The 15,783-nt window shown below is 46.4% G+C and overlaps 1 protein-coding gene across 2 annotated transcripts in view; it reads left to right on the top strand.

Moving 5' to 3' along the window:
• Positions 1-523: 523 nt before the first annotated feature.
• Positions 524-15,783, top strand: part of PRCP (prolylcarboxypeptidase) — a 254,800-nt gene continuing 239,540 nt past the window's right edge. For both annotated transcript variants that reach the window (XR_009555235.1, XM_060235200.1), the window contains exon 1: positions 524-698. Coding sequence is in view for 1 of the 2 variants with exons in the window: in XM_060235200.1 (XP_060091183.1) it covers positions 546-698 (153 nt within the window). In the remaining variant the exon portion in view is untranslated. The remainder of the gene's footprint in view (positions 699-15,783) is intronic.

The following is a 15,783-nucleotide window of genomic DNA, read 5'->3' on the forward strand; positions in this document are numbered from 1 at the left end:
CGGCAGAGACTTCTTTCCCGCCTCAAAAAATCAGCCAATCGCCGCTCAAGCCTCACCTTTCTCACCCGCCCCCCCAGCCCGTCTGTGAGCCAATCGAAGCTCTCGTTTCCTCTTCAACCGCCGCCACAGTCCCTAGAAATCCGTTCGCCCCGCTCCAACCGCCCGGCCTGTCAATCCCAAATTGAGCTCGACCAATCCGCAGAGGGCATGGCCCGCCTTCCACCCTCTTCTCCTCTTTGGGCACGCCCCAGGGCTTTTTTGTAGCAGGAACTCCTTTGCATATTAGGCCGCACCCCCCCCCCCTCATGTAGCCAATCCTCCTGGAGCTTACAGTAGACCCTGTACTTAGAGCCCTGTAAACTCCTGGAGGATTGGCTACATCAGAGGGGTGGGGCCTCACAGGCAAAGGTGCGCCAGCCCGGAGCCTCCGGCGGCGGGGGGCGGAGTCAGGCCCGCCCTCCCCAGTCTGCTCCGCCCCCTGTGACTGGGGTATAAAAGAAGGAGGCGATGCGGCGCCTGGGGCGTTTGAGGAAAAGGCAGCCGGCATGAGGTGGTCGTGGAACTTTTGGGGGCTGCTCGTGGCCGGGGTGGCGACGGCTGTCCCGGGCTCCTTCCCTCGCCTCCGCTCGGCGTCCCTCCCGGATCCCGTCCCCGGTTCCCTCAGCCGCTCTTATCGCACCTGCTATTTCGACCAGAAGGTGAGAGGGGCGCGGAGGGGGATCCCCCTCCACTTGGGCTGGAGGAGGCTCCTCAGAGGAGACCCCTCGGGAGAGTTGTGAACTCTGCTTGCATATTTCGCGTCTTTTTTTTTTTTAAAGCCTTACAGTTGTTGGTTCTTGTAGTAGGGTTGCCAAGTCCAATTCAAGAAATATTTGGAGACTTTGGAGATGGGGCATGGAGGCTTTGGGGGGTTTGGGGCATGGAGGCTTTGGGGGCTTTGGGGCATGGAGACTTTGGGGGGGGTTGGGGCATGGAGGCTTTGGGGGGGTTGGGGCTTTGGGGCATGGAGGCTTTGGGGGCTTTGGGGCATGGGGGCTTTGGGGCATGGAGGCTTTGGGGGCTTTGGGGCATGGAGGCTTTGGGGGCTTTGGGGCATGGAGGCTTTGGGGGCTTTGGGGCATGGAGGCTTTGGGGGATGGGGCCAGAAGCAAGGTTGTGACGTGCTGCAAATTTGGTACCTCTACCCAATGTTCCCTCTAAGCTGTGAGCAAAAGTTCTGCTTTGTGAGCTACTGGTATTAAAGTTGTGAGCCCTGCTGCATAAATTATTGTGCTCTGGGGTCATCCATCCAGAGCTGAGACACAAAAATGTGTGAGCTGGAGGTGAAAAAAACCTCATGAAATGGCTGCACCCCGGAGAGCAGCAGCCTGAGCTGGGAGAGCTGAGTAGGGCACAGTGCACTGAAACAGCAAAAGCAGCAGGTGGAGAGGAGGGAGGAGGAGGCAGAGGAAGTCATGTGGAATGGGCTGGGGAGAGGGAGATGGAAGGACCCCCCCCCCCCAGTTTGCATGCAAGACGCAATCCCTTCTTGATTCCAAAGTCTTAGGGTCAGCTGCTTTGACTTGGTCACTTTCAGAGCTTCCAGCTTTTGTGTCTACCCCGTTCAGGGGAAAGGGCGGAATATAAGCCTACTAAATAAAATAAATTAAATAAATAAAGCTTCTGAGAAGCAGCAAACCCCACAGTGGATGAGAAAGGGTGCCCCCTGACTTTTAAAATCCTGGCTACGGCCCTGCATTTCCCTCCCCCCTCCCACTTTCTGATGACCCTGAAGCGGGGGGGGGGGCAAACTGGGGGATCCCCTGCCCTCACCTGGGGATTGCAGGAACAACAGGGGAATCACAGTGAGGATATATACAAAAAACAAGAGCTTTTTTTTGCCAGCAGTAAAGAAAGACTTTGGTCCTGCTTTAAATGAAAAATAGCTTTCTCCTTATGCATGCTTGGGCTCATTGTTGCATAGCTCAAAATTGGAGAGCATTATGCCATATGCAGAAGTGAAGGTCTGGAACCAGATATATAAGTGGCTTGCTTATATATATGAGCCCCATGGCGCAGAGTGGTAAAGCTGCAGTATTGCAGTCAGAACCCTCTGCTCACGACCTGACTTCGATTCCAGCGGAAGCTGGTTCAAGTAGCCGGCTCCAGGTTGACTCAGCCTTCCATCCTTCCGAGGTTGGTCAAATGAGTACCCAGCTTGCTGGGGGGGAAGTGTAATGACTGGGGAAGGCAATGGCAAACCACCCCGTAAAAAGGTCTGCCGTGAAAACGTTCTGAAAGCAACGCCACCCCAGAGTCGGAAACAACAGGTGCTTGCACAGGGGACCTTTCCTTTCCAGCTCCATTTAGAAAGAAAAAAAAATATATTGCAACAATGGGTGAATTTTTAAGAGTGTTTGCTCCCTGTAATAGTTAAATTGTTCAGAGATAAAGTTTTGGTTTCATCCCTGCGTCCTTGAAATACATCATATTAGTTCATAAACAACCTGTATTAGAGTTTCGTTATTTATATTTTCAGGGTGGTTCTTTCATGAAGCTTTAGTGCTTGTATCCAATTTGTATGAAGAGTATTGTGGCCAGCGATGGAATGGAAGGCTTTTGCATTAGGGGTGAGGTTGTTAGGTGGTGATCTTTCTGTGCTTCTCACATCTCCAGTTGCATTGGCATAGTCCTTGTACGGTGCTGAGAGAGCTTTAGCAAATGCTGCCTTGTACAATGTCCTTACAGAATAGACTCCAGTATTGGTGTCTCAACTTGCATCTTCTGTTTTTGAACTCCCCAAACACATCTGGCTGGAGACTGCTGAAAACTGGAATCTGCGGCAAAAGGGCATTTAATTCTTTAGTATCTGATGCAGGGATAACTCTCTAAAGCTTATAGCTTGGAAATCTCTTCATTGTTTTAAGGGGCTGCAAATCTTGCTCATTTGTAGTCACCTAGTTGAATATAAAATGGCAAAGCTGAGGCTGCCTTGAAATTCTGGAAGAAGTTTGGAGTCATTTGCTGTCTACAGTGTGTAGTTTATTTAGTGAGAGGGTAGACAGTTTCTTTTGTTCATTTTAACGTGAGTCGTATCTATAGGGGTAAAGGTAGTCCCCTGTGCAAGTACCGAGTCGTTATCGACCCATGGGGTGATGTCACATCAGGACGTTTTCTTGGCAGACTTTTTGCGGGTGGTTTGCATTGCCTTTCCCAAGTTGTATCAATACCAAATCAGGGCCTTTAGATACCTGATTTTTAAGGTTGTGGGGGGAAGCACAGAAAGAACTTCTAGCATCACTACTGTTTGAGCATCAAGATCACCATTATTATGGTTTAGTTGTATCTATATCAAACCATAATAATGGTGACCTTGATGTTCAAACAGTAGTGATGCTAGGAGTTCTCTCTGTGCTCTCCCCCTTCAAAAATCAGGTATCTAAAGGCCCCGATCCTGTCGGGGGCAAATGAGCACTTCTTCCTGTGAGTCATTTTCCCTTCAAACTGTGGTTCAGGTGGATGGAGAAATGCTGAGGACTCCATTCACATGATTCCCATGTCTGGGTGAACCCAAACAGCTAGGCTGCCCTTAAGTGGGGACCTTGGAGCTTTGGTTGGAGCTTTGAATGCAATTTTGGTTCAAGAACAGGACCCCGAAGGCACTTGCAGCAACGCCAAGGGGAATTGTGAAGTATTCCCATGCTGCATTTCTATGAGGGAGGCCGATAACAGTGACTTACAAGAGGCATTTGGTGAGCTTATGGGTAACAACGGGACTTGAACAGTGGCCTTCTGGCTCTCCAAAATGCTATGCTCTGGAGAATTTTTCAAAGACACCTGACCAGAGCCAGTTTGGTGAAGTGGTTAAGTGTGCGGGCTCTTATATGGGGGAGCCGGGTTTGATTCCCCCCTCCTCCACTTGCACCTGCTGGATTGGCCTTGGGTTAGCCATAGCTCTTGCAGAGTTGTCCTTGAAAGGGCAGCTGCTGTGAGAGCTCTCTCAGCCCCACCCACCTCACAGGGTGTCTATTGTTTGGGAGGAAGATAAAGGAGATTGTGAGCCGCTCTAAGATTTGGAGTGGAGGGGGGGATATAAATCCAATATCATCATCTTATGTAAGGGGATTTTCTTAAGTTGTACTTCCAACGAAATCCTCCCACCTTTTCTGCAAGATTTGTCTGGGAGAGAAAAACTCACTTCAGGGCTTTTCCTCTATCAAAGTAGGTAGTTTTTATGTAAGAATGCAATTCATTCTGTCACCAGCTTGTTCCACAACAGGCTGGCATCCTGAACAGTCAGAGTTCATCCTTTATAAGAAAAAAGAGAGAGACAGTCTTCAGTAACTCATGGGACAGCAAAAATCCCGTTCCCAGGCATAACCCCCTCCCTCCATCCCCCTGTTTACTGAACATTTTAAATTCCCAAGGGCATAAAAGGAAAACAGTCATTTGAACAACTTAGAAGAGAGATAAGAGAGTCGCCACACTGTGACCATGAAAGTGGTTGCCTAAAGTTGAAGGGTGTTAATTAACAGCTTTTGGGCGAGGGTAAGAGATAGGCAGAGAAACATCATAAATATTTATTTATTTTCATTCATTTGTACCCCGCCCTTCCTGTGAAGAACTCGCAGGAGGGGTGGAGTATGATAGAGTGCAACATCCGAGAAGGACTGTAACACACAGTGAAGAGAAACATAAATATTTATTTATTTCCATTAATTTGTACCCCGCCCCTCCCGTAAACAACTCGCTGGAGGGGTGGGGTAAGACAGTGCGACATCTGATAAGCCATGTAACATACAGCGAAGTGGCAGATACCAGTTCATACATAAAGGTAGAGGGTGAGCAGTAAATTAGCATGCAACATAATGAATTTATCCTTTGGCCTAGGGCTCAGCCTGTTTGCCAGAGGATAAATGGACACAGATCTGACATTGGGAATCACAAGACTAAAAAGCCTGTAGGAGAATTCACTTGTATTCACTCACTCTGTGTAATCTGCCTTGAGTCAAGGTGGACTATAGACAATGTAAATAAAAATGCTGTTTCTGTAGTGTCTGGAGGTGTGTTGATCGCTTGGGGTTTTGCTTGTAACCACATGGTTTCAGATTTCCTTATGACATGTGGGTGCTGGAGTGACAACCCATGAGATAATTGCTTCTGATACTGCTAGGGTAATGTTTAAAAGGTGCTTTTAAATTATGGGGCTCCAACGTCCTCCACTGGGAATTTCGGTATGCCAATATCTTAATTGTATCATTATTAACCAAATTGGCCCTGAGAAATTGAATCCGTGCTCTATAACGATTGCCAATTTAATTACATAATTTGGGCTGCAAAAAGAACAAAAGTGGTTTCCTAAAGACGCAACTTTATTGAAGGAAAAGCCACCATGAGCTGGTGATGCGTGTAATGAAACTTCAGCCGGCTAAATATGTAGAGTAGAGGTAGAGGCAAAAATGAGAGCAGTGGGTTTCTGTGAAATGTATAGTTTTAACATGGTCTGCTTACTTCAATTTTGTGTTGGTAAGCGCAAGGACCTTTCTGTAATAGCCTTAATTGAACCTTCCTTTAGTGGAGAGCTCTAAAATACCTGATGATGCGATGTTCTGGTCCTGGTAGATAAAAACCGGCAGCTGTTGCCAGTTCTGATGTCAAAGTTGTGTCCATTTCTTCTTCCTCAAACAGACTGTCCCGCTTGCCCTCTGTAAACAGCATGGTAGGCGCTATGCAGGCGATTGTATGTTATCTCCTTTGTGGTCTGCCTCTCTTGCTGAGAATCATGATGGGTGGATGTCAATCAATGTAATCAACAGGGTGCAACATCTGATAAGCGATGTAACAAAACTAGGATTTCAGGTATTTGAAACAAAAGATGGCATATTAGATGTTGAGCCATGTAGAGAATAGTATTAACATAAGTAGAAAAGAATGAGGTGAGGATGAGACATGCTGTACACCAGGGGTGTCAAACTCATTTGTTATGAGGGCCAGATCTGACATAAATGAGACCTTGCCGGGCCAGACCATGTCAGGCCAGGCCGTGTGTGTTCCTATTTAAGATTAGGTAGCAGAGATATAAACTTTATAAAGGACACAGACAAACACACAGATTTTTTAAAATATAAGTATATATATTGAGCAAACCTGGCAAAGCAAGCTGTGATGCAGAAGGAAGCAAGAGAGAGGGAGAAGGAAGCAGATGACAGCCAGCTGCTCAGGGGCCTGATTCAGCCCCCGGGACGCATGTTTGACACCCCTGCTACACAGTGTCACTGCTGTCAATCCTGTTCCCTGTATTATTTAGAAAATTTACATGCCACCTTGTGAACCAAGCAGGATCACCAAGGCAGTAAACATCAGCCATTTACCGTAATTCGCATTTTAATGCCACCTTTCAACCTAATCAGAGTCTATAACACAGCAGACAAAGCCCACAATATTTGAGTAATTATAAATGCAATTGAAATTATAAAATTTAAAATGCATAAACATTCCTAGAAAGAGAGCTAGTAACAATTACTGGGGGTATGCCAGATGAAGCAAGACTTCACCCTGCTTGTGAAAAACACTGATAGAGGGAGACAGGTGAACCTCCTGGGAAGTGAGTTCCAAAGTTTTGGTGCCATGACCGAGAAGGCCCTTTTCCAGATGGTGGGGTCAACCGAAGCAAGGCCTCCAGAGATGACCAGAGCGCGTGGTTATGTTCTTATGGAGGAGGTGTCCCTTAGGGTGCATCGGCCCTAGGCCACACAGGATTTTCAAGGTCAGTAGGAGCATCTTATATTAAGTTGTGCATAATTCTTGTATGTGACAACAACAACTTCATGTCATTGACCACTCTTGCTTCTATGCTGCTCTCATTCTAAATGAAACAGTTGTTGGAACAGGCCCTGCTGCTGGACTGAGCCAGTTTGTACATTCACATGGTGAACTTTGCACAGGGATGTACCACTTCAGAATGCTTGCAGGAATATGTCTAGCATATTTTTAAAAAAATCCTGCCCCTGCTTGAAGGAGATCAGGGTGACGCACATGGATCTTCCTTTTTTTATCCTCAGCAATCCTCTGAACAAGAATCGAGTGCAGTAACACCATAATCTTGCTCTTCTGTCGAAGCCCTGTGAGGTAGGTCAGGCTGAGAGAAGATACCTGTCCCTTAGGTCACCTAGACCAGGAGTGGCCAAACTTGCTTAACGTAAGAGCCACATAGAATAAATGTCAGATGTTTGAGAGCTACAGGACATGAACGTCAGATGTTTGAGAGCTGCCAGGCAGGCAGGAAGTAAAGCAAATAGACAGGGGAGAGAGGTGGAAAGAAAGCAACTTTAATTTTAAATGGATTCTCCAAGCTGCTGACTGGCTTGGCTTGGAGAAGTGATTTAAAGAGACAAATGCCTTCTCCAAGCCAGCCAATGGGGTGTTGAGGCTTCGATATGTGAGAAAGAGCTCCGGAGCTGCAATTCGGCCATCCCTGACCTAGACCTAGTGGAGTTCATGGCCAAGTGGAGATTCGAATCTGGAGAGTTTTCTAGGTCTTAGTCTGTTAGTCGAATTGCTGCAACATACTCTTTGGAACGGGTGCCTGGTGTGCTTCATAACAGTCTTCTGGCATGTGGAAAGCTTGTTGATCTTCTTGAATCGGCTCCTGAGTGCTATCATGACAGCGCAGAAAGACCTGCCTTGTGACTCCACCCAGGGTGTTTCAGAACTCCCCATTTGGTATGTAGATTTCTAGTCAGGGTAATGGCAACTCCCACAGCTGATAATTAAGACGTTTCTCAGTTATTATGGCAACTTTACTGCGTTAACTTGCACCAGTGGCAAGAGCTGTCTGAGTAGAGATGTAAACCGGTGTTCCCTCTTTCTGTGTCAACTTTCAGTGTAGCTGGCTGGAGAAAGAACCACACAGTATCCAACAGGCTTTGTGAGAGGAAGATTATTCCCACCTTCAGGAAGTGACAGCATGGAAGAAAACTAGGTGGTCATCTGAGGTGGGAGTAGGTTCATCTAAAGATAACATACACTGCTTATAGCTGTACATAAACAAGAACTCAGCATGGCATGAGCATGCATAGGGAAGCCCTGCCTGTTGGATACTGTGTGGTTTTTTCTGCAGCCAGCTATCTTAGTGTTAATGTTTTAATGTTAAGTGTTAATGTCATCCAAGAGTGCATTCCACAGGGTAGGGGCCACAACTGAGCAGGCCCTTTCCCTGCTGACAGCTGACTGAGCCATCTTGGGACCAGACACCTGCAAGAGGCCCCTAGATGATGACCAAAGAGAGTGGGGGGATTTAATGGGAGTTGTGATCCCGTAGATATGAGGACCCCAGACCATTAAGGACTTTAAAAGTTAACACCAACACCTCAAACTGGATGTGGAGACTAACTAGTAGCCAGTGCAGCTGCTGCAGAATTGGAGTAATATGAGCTGACCATGATGTTCCAGTCAGCAACTTGGCAGCTGCATTCTGGACCACCTGTAGTTTTTGAAATGTTTTCAGGGGTAGCCCTACACAGGCTGCACTGCAGTAGAGTCTAGGGGTTATTCTGGGCTAGTGTTGCTGCTGGAGAAGCAACTAAGCAGCTGCAAAAAAACCCCAGCCTGTCGTTTTGGCTTCATCAGTTCTGCAAGATGGCCCCCTCCCTTGACTCATCTGGTCTAGCTACCTTGATCCATGCCACAGAAATAAAAAGATTAGACTACTTTAATGCACTCTTCTTGGGTTTGCCCTTGACATCAGCTCAGACTCTTGCTCGTGCGGAATGCTGCAGTTTCTTAACATTAGGAGCTAGCTGGAGAAGACATATTACACCCATTCTGCGGTCACTTCACTGGCTGTGCATTGGTTACTGAGTTGAATTCAAGGTGCTGTCTGTCACCAACAAAGCCCTCCACAGCCTTGGTCTTTCATATCTGCAGGACTGCCTTTCCTCTTACGTTCTGCCATGACAGCACTGCTTATCTCTCAAGGGCCGAAGCCACCCTGCTAATGGCCAAGATCAACAGCCCCCCCCCCCATGCACACCCATGCTTTCTCTCTTGGGACCCCTGTCCTGTGGAATGGCCCACCTGAGGAGGTCAGGAAGATCTGCCACATTCCTGTCATTCCAGGAACTGTGTAAACTAGAGTTGTTCAGGTGAGCCTTCCTATAAATGTAATAAGGCTACACTGTCCTGACCTGGATAGCCAAGGGTGACCTGATCGCATCAGATCTCAGAAGCTAAACAGGGTTGACCCCAACTAGTACCAGGATGGAAGACCACCAGCAAACACCAGGCTCATGATGTGGAGGCAGGCGACGGCAAACCATCTCTGGACATCTCTTGCCTTGAACACCCCACGGGGTCACTGTAAGTCAGCTTGGTGACTTAAGTGCCACTACCACCACATAACAGAATGGTTCAGGAAGGCTGTGGACTATATCATTGTGTACAGAACAATAACCGTTTTCCCACACAGCTTACCTTGGAGTGACGTCCCTCTTCACCGCACAGCATCTGCTCGGATTTCCCACCATCTGCTCCGTAGAAGCAGGAAGTGCTGGGGCTTCTGCGTCGCAAATGTAAATCGCTAAAACCCAGTTTACGTTAGCGACGCAAAAGCCGCGGCTCTTCCTGCTTCTGCGGAGCAGATGGTGGGAAATCCGAGCAGACGCTGTGCGGTGAAGAGGAACATGACTCTGAGGTGAGCTGTGTGCGAAAAAGGTTATAGTATCTGTTTGCTGCACTTTTCTACCGTGTTGCTGCATTGCTTTTTACTAATGCAGTGCCAGTTTTTCTGCACTGTATCTGCACTTTGTATCATGTCTGATATGCTAGGATTGCTCAGGTTTTTGCAATCCTAATCTGGTGGCTTGCTTATTAGATGCCTCATCATATTGATTGTACTGATTTAACATTGTGTAATCTGCAGTGAGGTTCGCTGAGAAATGTGGACTGTCAATAAATGAGTAAACCAAAAGTGGCATTGTAGCAACATAAATTAGAAGAAAGTTGTGAGCAGCCTTGTTGGTTCATCTAAAATCAGAACAAGAACCTTGAATTATGTAATGTCTTCTGTTGAGATGAGAATAAGAACATAAGAGAAGCCATGTTGGATCAGGCCAATGGCCTGTCCAGTCCAACACTCTGTGTCACATAATGACCAAAAAAAACCAGGTGCCATCAGGAGGTCCACCTGTGGGTCCAGAACACTAGAAGCCCTCCCACTGTGCCCAAGCACCAGGAATACAGAGCATCACTGTCCCTGACGGAGAGTTCCATCAATATGCTGTAGCTAATAGCCACTGATGGACCTCTGCTCCATGTTTATCCAGTCCCCTCTTGAAGCTATCTATGGTGGCAGCCGTCACCACCTCCTGTGGCAGTGAATTCCATGTGTTAATCACCCTTTGAGAGCCAGTTTGGTGTAGTGGTTAAGTATGCGGACTCTTATCTGGGAGAACCAGGTTTGATTCCCCACTCCTCCACATGCACCTGCTAGAATGGCCTTGGGTCAGCCATAGCTCTAGCAGAGGTTGTCCTTGATTGGGCAGCTGCTGTGAGTCTTCTCAGCCCCACCCACCTCACAAGAGTGTCTGTTGTGGGGGAGGAAGGTAAAGGAGATTGTGAGCAGCTCTGAGACGCTGAGATTCGGAGTGGAGGGTGGGATATAAATTCAATATCAAGAAGTACTTTCTTTTATCAGTCTAACCCAATCAGGGGCCTGGAGACCAAACCCTATGAGGAAAGGCTGAGGGACTTGGGACTGTTCAGTCTGGAGAAGAGGAGGTTGAAGGGGGACCTGGTTGCTCTCTTGAAGTCTGAAGGGCTGTCCCTTAGAGGAGGGCAGGGAGCTGTTCCTCTTGGCAGCAGAGCAGAGGGCTCTAAATTATGGGTTTAAATAAAGGGCAGGAAGGTATTGACTGGATATTAAGAAACTTTTTTAGAGTAAGAGTTGTTCAGCAGTGGAGTCAGCTTCCCAGGGAGATGGTGAGCTCCCCCTCACTGGCAGTCTTGAAGCAGAAGCTGGACAAACACTTGTCAGGGATACTGTAGGTTGATCCTGCATTGAGCAGGGGGTTGGACTAGATGGCCTCTGTGGCCCCTTCCAGCTCTGGGATTCTATTATTTGAATATTCAGAGGCAGACAGACCGAATGTGTCCCCTTTTCCTGCACTCTCTCCCTTGGCCAACGCCTCCTTCCTGGAATTGCCTGCAGTGTAAAAGTTTACAAGCTTCCTCCATTGCATGTGACAATTTGAGTTCCTCACTGGAATAGTAATTTGGCAGATGCTTCTGCGGTGTCCTGATTTAAGTTAAGGATACGGTGAGACAAAAGAAACTGGAAGTGGAAACAATAGCCCCTAGGAAAGCGTGGTGAAGCTTTATTTTTATGCACTGATCTGGAGGTCACCCTGCAGACTCTACTCCTAAGGATGTGTGGAAATGAAAAGTTTCCTGCTTCACTGGCAGCTTTTTCCTAAGATGTAACTTAATTATCTGTCTTCCCCCTCCGGTTGAGGAGAGGGTGGCTGCATCCTTTTGCTGCTTTTCCTGGTGACACTAAAACACTGGCTTTAGTTGTGGACTGCTCACTGTTGGTCACCATTTTGGGGTAGAGGCATGCATCTTTTCTGCCCTCCCTTATTCTAGCAGTAACCTTGCAAGGTAATTTCAGAGGGGGAGGCATGCTAGTCTCAGCATAGCACCGTTAAGAAGGGTAGGTCTGCTCATCTATCTCTGATTTTGATCTCTTTATTTCCTTCACTGTTGCCCCCTGGGAATTAAACCCTAACAGAGAGTGACCATATAAACGGAGCTTGCTGTTCCAGTTTACTCCTTGCATCTGTTAAATCCCTTTTGTTGTGCTAATTTGCAGTTCACCCTCTACCTGTGTGTATGGACTGGCAACTTCCATTTCAGTGTATCTGAAGAAGTGTGCATGCACACAAAAGCTTATACCTTGACTAAAACTTGGTTGGTCTTAAAGGTGCCCCTGGACTTGAACGTTGTTCTCCAGTAATATATTTGAGTCCAGTACCACCTTAAAGAGACCAACAAGAATTTTAAATAATTCCCTGGAGCAAAGCAAACATGGTAAACAATAGGGGTGTTGTAGGGTGGTATAAATTAAACTAAATAAGGCAAAGGCATAGCATATATTTGGGAGGACATCTAAAGGCATAATATATGTTATCAAAGATTTCAGGTTTCAAAGATTTTCACATAATATATGTGATTGGGACAAATGGGTGTTAGGCATAATATTTTGTTGGTCAAAGAGCCAGCTTCCTGTGCGTACTTTGAATCATGCCTAGATTTGTTTGCTGTATGTATCGGCATTATGCTTTCTTAACCAGTCAAAATTGTCCAGAGCTTTTACTTTTCTTGTTAGTGTAACTTTACTGCTGTCTGATAACTTTCACTTTACTTTATTCAGGTTTAATAGCCCATAAGCCATACATCTAGAAAAGCATTTAAGGATTTTTTTTTTTATAGAAGACGACTTCAGATTTATACCCCGGCCTTCTCTCTGAATCAGAGACTCAGAGCAGCTTAAAAAGGTAAAGGTAGTCCCCTGTGCAAGCACCAGTCATTTGCTGGGATGGCGTTGCTTTTACAGCGTTTTCACGGCAGACTTTTTAATGGGGTAGTTTGCCATTGTCTTCTCCAGTCATCTACACTTTCCCCCCAGCAAGGCTGGGTACTCATTTTACTGACTTTGGAAGGGCAGCCCTCTCAGCCCCACCCAGCTCACAGGGTGTCTCCTCCCACAACAGACACCCTGTGAGCTGGGTGGGGCTGAGAGGGCTGCCCTTTCAGGGACAACTCCTATGACAGCTATGGCTAACCTAAGGAGTGGGGACTCAAACCTGGTTCTCCCAGATAAGAGTCTGCACACTTAACCACTACACCAAACTGGCTCTCAAAAGAAGGATTTAACCGTAACAGTCTACCTGATAATAATGATGTGGAAAATTGAAACACTAGCAAAACTTAACTGTTAGCAAAGAAGGCCAGTACACCATTTACAAGCACTGGGGTTTGTCTATCTTTGTTTGGTGTAGTGGTTAAGTGCGCGGCATCTTATCTGGGATAACCGGGTTTGATTCCCCACTGCTCCACTTGCACCTGCTGGAATGGCCTCATCCATAGCTCTCGTAGAGTTGTCCTTGAAAAGGCAGCTTCTTTCAGAGCTCTCTCAGCCCCAGCTACCACACAGGGTGTCTGTTGTGGGGGAAGAAGATAAAGGAGATTGTAAGCCGCTCTGAGTTTCTGATGCAGAGAGAAGGGCGGGGTATAAATCTGCAATTCTTCTTCTTCTTCATAGGCTGAATTTAGTCCATCTGATGTGATGATCTTGGAACACAACAGCTTGGTGACTATAGATAAATAGGGTATGGAATTGGGAAACTTTCCACTGGGAAGAATGTAGCATCATTTGGGGAAGCTTTCAGCTTCACACAGCAGGCTGATAATGAAGAGGCTGACCAAGTAGTTGCTTGTTAACAATGAGGCAACACCTGTCACCAGAATGGACAGGTGGGCCGTTGCTGTCAAGAGCAATGTGGAGCTCCCCACCCCACAAAGGAATTCCAAGGACAACCACCAACAGCGTGGCTAGATCTGCCCCGTGGAATGCACTATAAACATCCACAGCGGCAGCCCAGTTCCCTTATGAGGGGAAGGACCAAGCTCACCCGCTTTCTAGCCAAACATGTTCCTGTGATAATTCTGCTGCCTTAAAAATTCCCTTGAGCTGCAAAGGGCAGTTGTCATAATACAAGAAATCAAGCTAACAAGCCCATGGATGTTTATTTGCCTTCTCTTCCTCCTGTAAATAAAAAAAAAAAAACAGAATTAAACAACACTTAGGAAAGGTAACAAAGTATCTATATTGTGACTAAATAAACCACAAGAAGTCAAATGTAATAAATTAGTACAAACACGCAGCTACAAAAAGTCCATTAACGATAGTTTCTGTAGTTCCGTGGTTGCTGTCTCTTAAAGGGCCAACAGTCCCACTTTTAAGTCCAAGCTGCCGCTTCTGTTGATTTGGAAATTCGTCTTGCTTGAGTCGTTAAGACTTCGATCATGTCGGAAAGAGACAGAACACTCAGGGCAAAATAAATCCAAAAGAGGAGAGAACTTGCCACATCTAGAACTTGCTGGCGGTTTTGAAGCCTTCCTCCTGGGCTGAGAGAAATGCTCATGTCCCCCCACCCCGAGAGGGGTTATTGTGAAATGAACGCTCATGAAGCGACCTTACACTGAATCAGACCATCATTCTATCAAGGTCAGTATTATCTACTCCGAGTGGCAGCTGCTCTCCAGGGTCTCTGGCAGGGATCTTTCAAATCACCTCCTCCTGGGTCCCTTTTTAAACTGGAGATGCCGGGGATTGAACCTGGGACCTCCTGCATACCAAGAAGATTCTCTTCTCCTGAGCCACAGCCCCCACCCTATTGTCAGGTTCCCGATTTTCCTTCAATAAAGATGAGTCTCCATGTGTTTGGATAAGGATTTATTGTAAGGCCTGATACACTGACACTAACAGTGTTGTGGCACACAATAATGTAGGCTCAGGATATATACTCTTACAAAGGCCGTTAAAAGCGCTCCTTAATTTAGGGCACGAAGACAGTTCAAATCTAGTGGCTGCAAATCACACACACACACACACACACACATTCACTACCAAGCTTTCTACAAAACATCCCAGGAAGGGAGTTACGACCTTGATACCAAGTAGGTTCCCAGCTCCTAGGAGGCAAGCGAGTTAATTTTCATTTCCGCAGTAATCTAAGCATTCTACCCATACATTCCACTGGCTACATCAAAGAGATGCAGAAAACAGCTAGGAACTTGACACCCAAGAAACCCCAGCCATGCAGTTTTATTGTCCGTAGACAACCTTGGTTCATTTTGCAGTAGAAAAGAGCAAGAGTCCAGTAGCACCTTAAAGACTAACCAGATTTGTTGTAGCGTAGGAGCTTTCGTGAGTCACTGCTCACTTCTTCAGCTACAGCTAGAATGTGAGTCCGTCTGTCCTACATGTTGGAAAGCGGAGTGATTTCAGAAGCCAAATGACATTAGCAGGCAAATGACAGTAGCAGGTGTGATTGAATTAGGTGGGATGCGCAGAGAGGTTGTGGGCATGGAGAAATCAGCATTGGTGATGATGAGACAGGAAACCTAAGTCTCGATTAAATCCAGGCGGATGCATTGTCTTTGAGCTTCATGATCCGTTGCAGTTCAGCAGTCTCTTTAATCTGCCTTGGAAATTCTTTTGTAAGATAACTCCTAGTTTTAGGTCAGCAACTGGATGTTCTGGAACGTTAAAATGGTTTGATATTTTATGATGGCATCATCACAAGGGTCACTAAGGCAGCTCATTAAGGGATATAAGTCTGATATCAGAAACCACACTATTAAAAAAAAAAAGTGGGGGCACATTCTCAGCATCTCTCCGAGCAAAAATTACCAGGATAATACTGGTAGGGAGGGCTAGGGAGAAGCCAGGTGTATGATAAAATAAAAATCCCGTGCAATTGAATCTTTAGACAGACACCTTTAATAGTGTTCCCCTGGCCGTTATCCAAGTATTGGATGTCTCTTATCAACTGTTGCACGTATAATTGGGCAAACGTATTAGTCTCTCTGCAGAAACTGGCTGTAATAATTGTCCTCTGCCATCTTGGACCTGAGACCGGAATAGATTTTCATGTATTTAGAAAGAACAAATGTATCCGGAAACAATTCCCTGCAAATTCAATTAAATAGCAACACGGTTGTGTAGTGAATATCAGGCCGCTA

This window comes from Heteronotia binoei, chromosome 3, assembly GCF_032191835.1.
Source record: "Heteronotia binoei isolate CCM8104 ecotype False Entrance Well chromosome 3, APGP_CSIRO_Hbin_v1, whole genome shotgun sequence".
Taxonomy (NCBI): domain Eukaryota; kingdom Metazoa; phylum Chordata; class Lepidosauria; order Squamata; family Gekkonidae; genus Heteronotia; species Heteronotia binoei.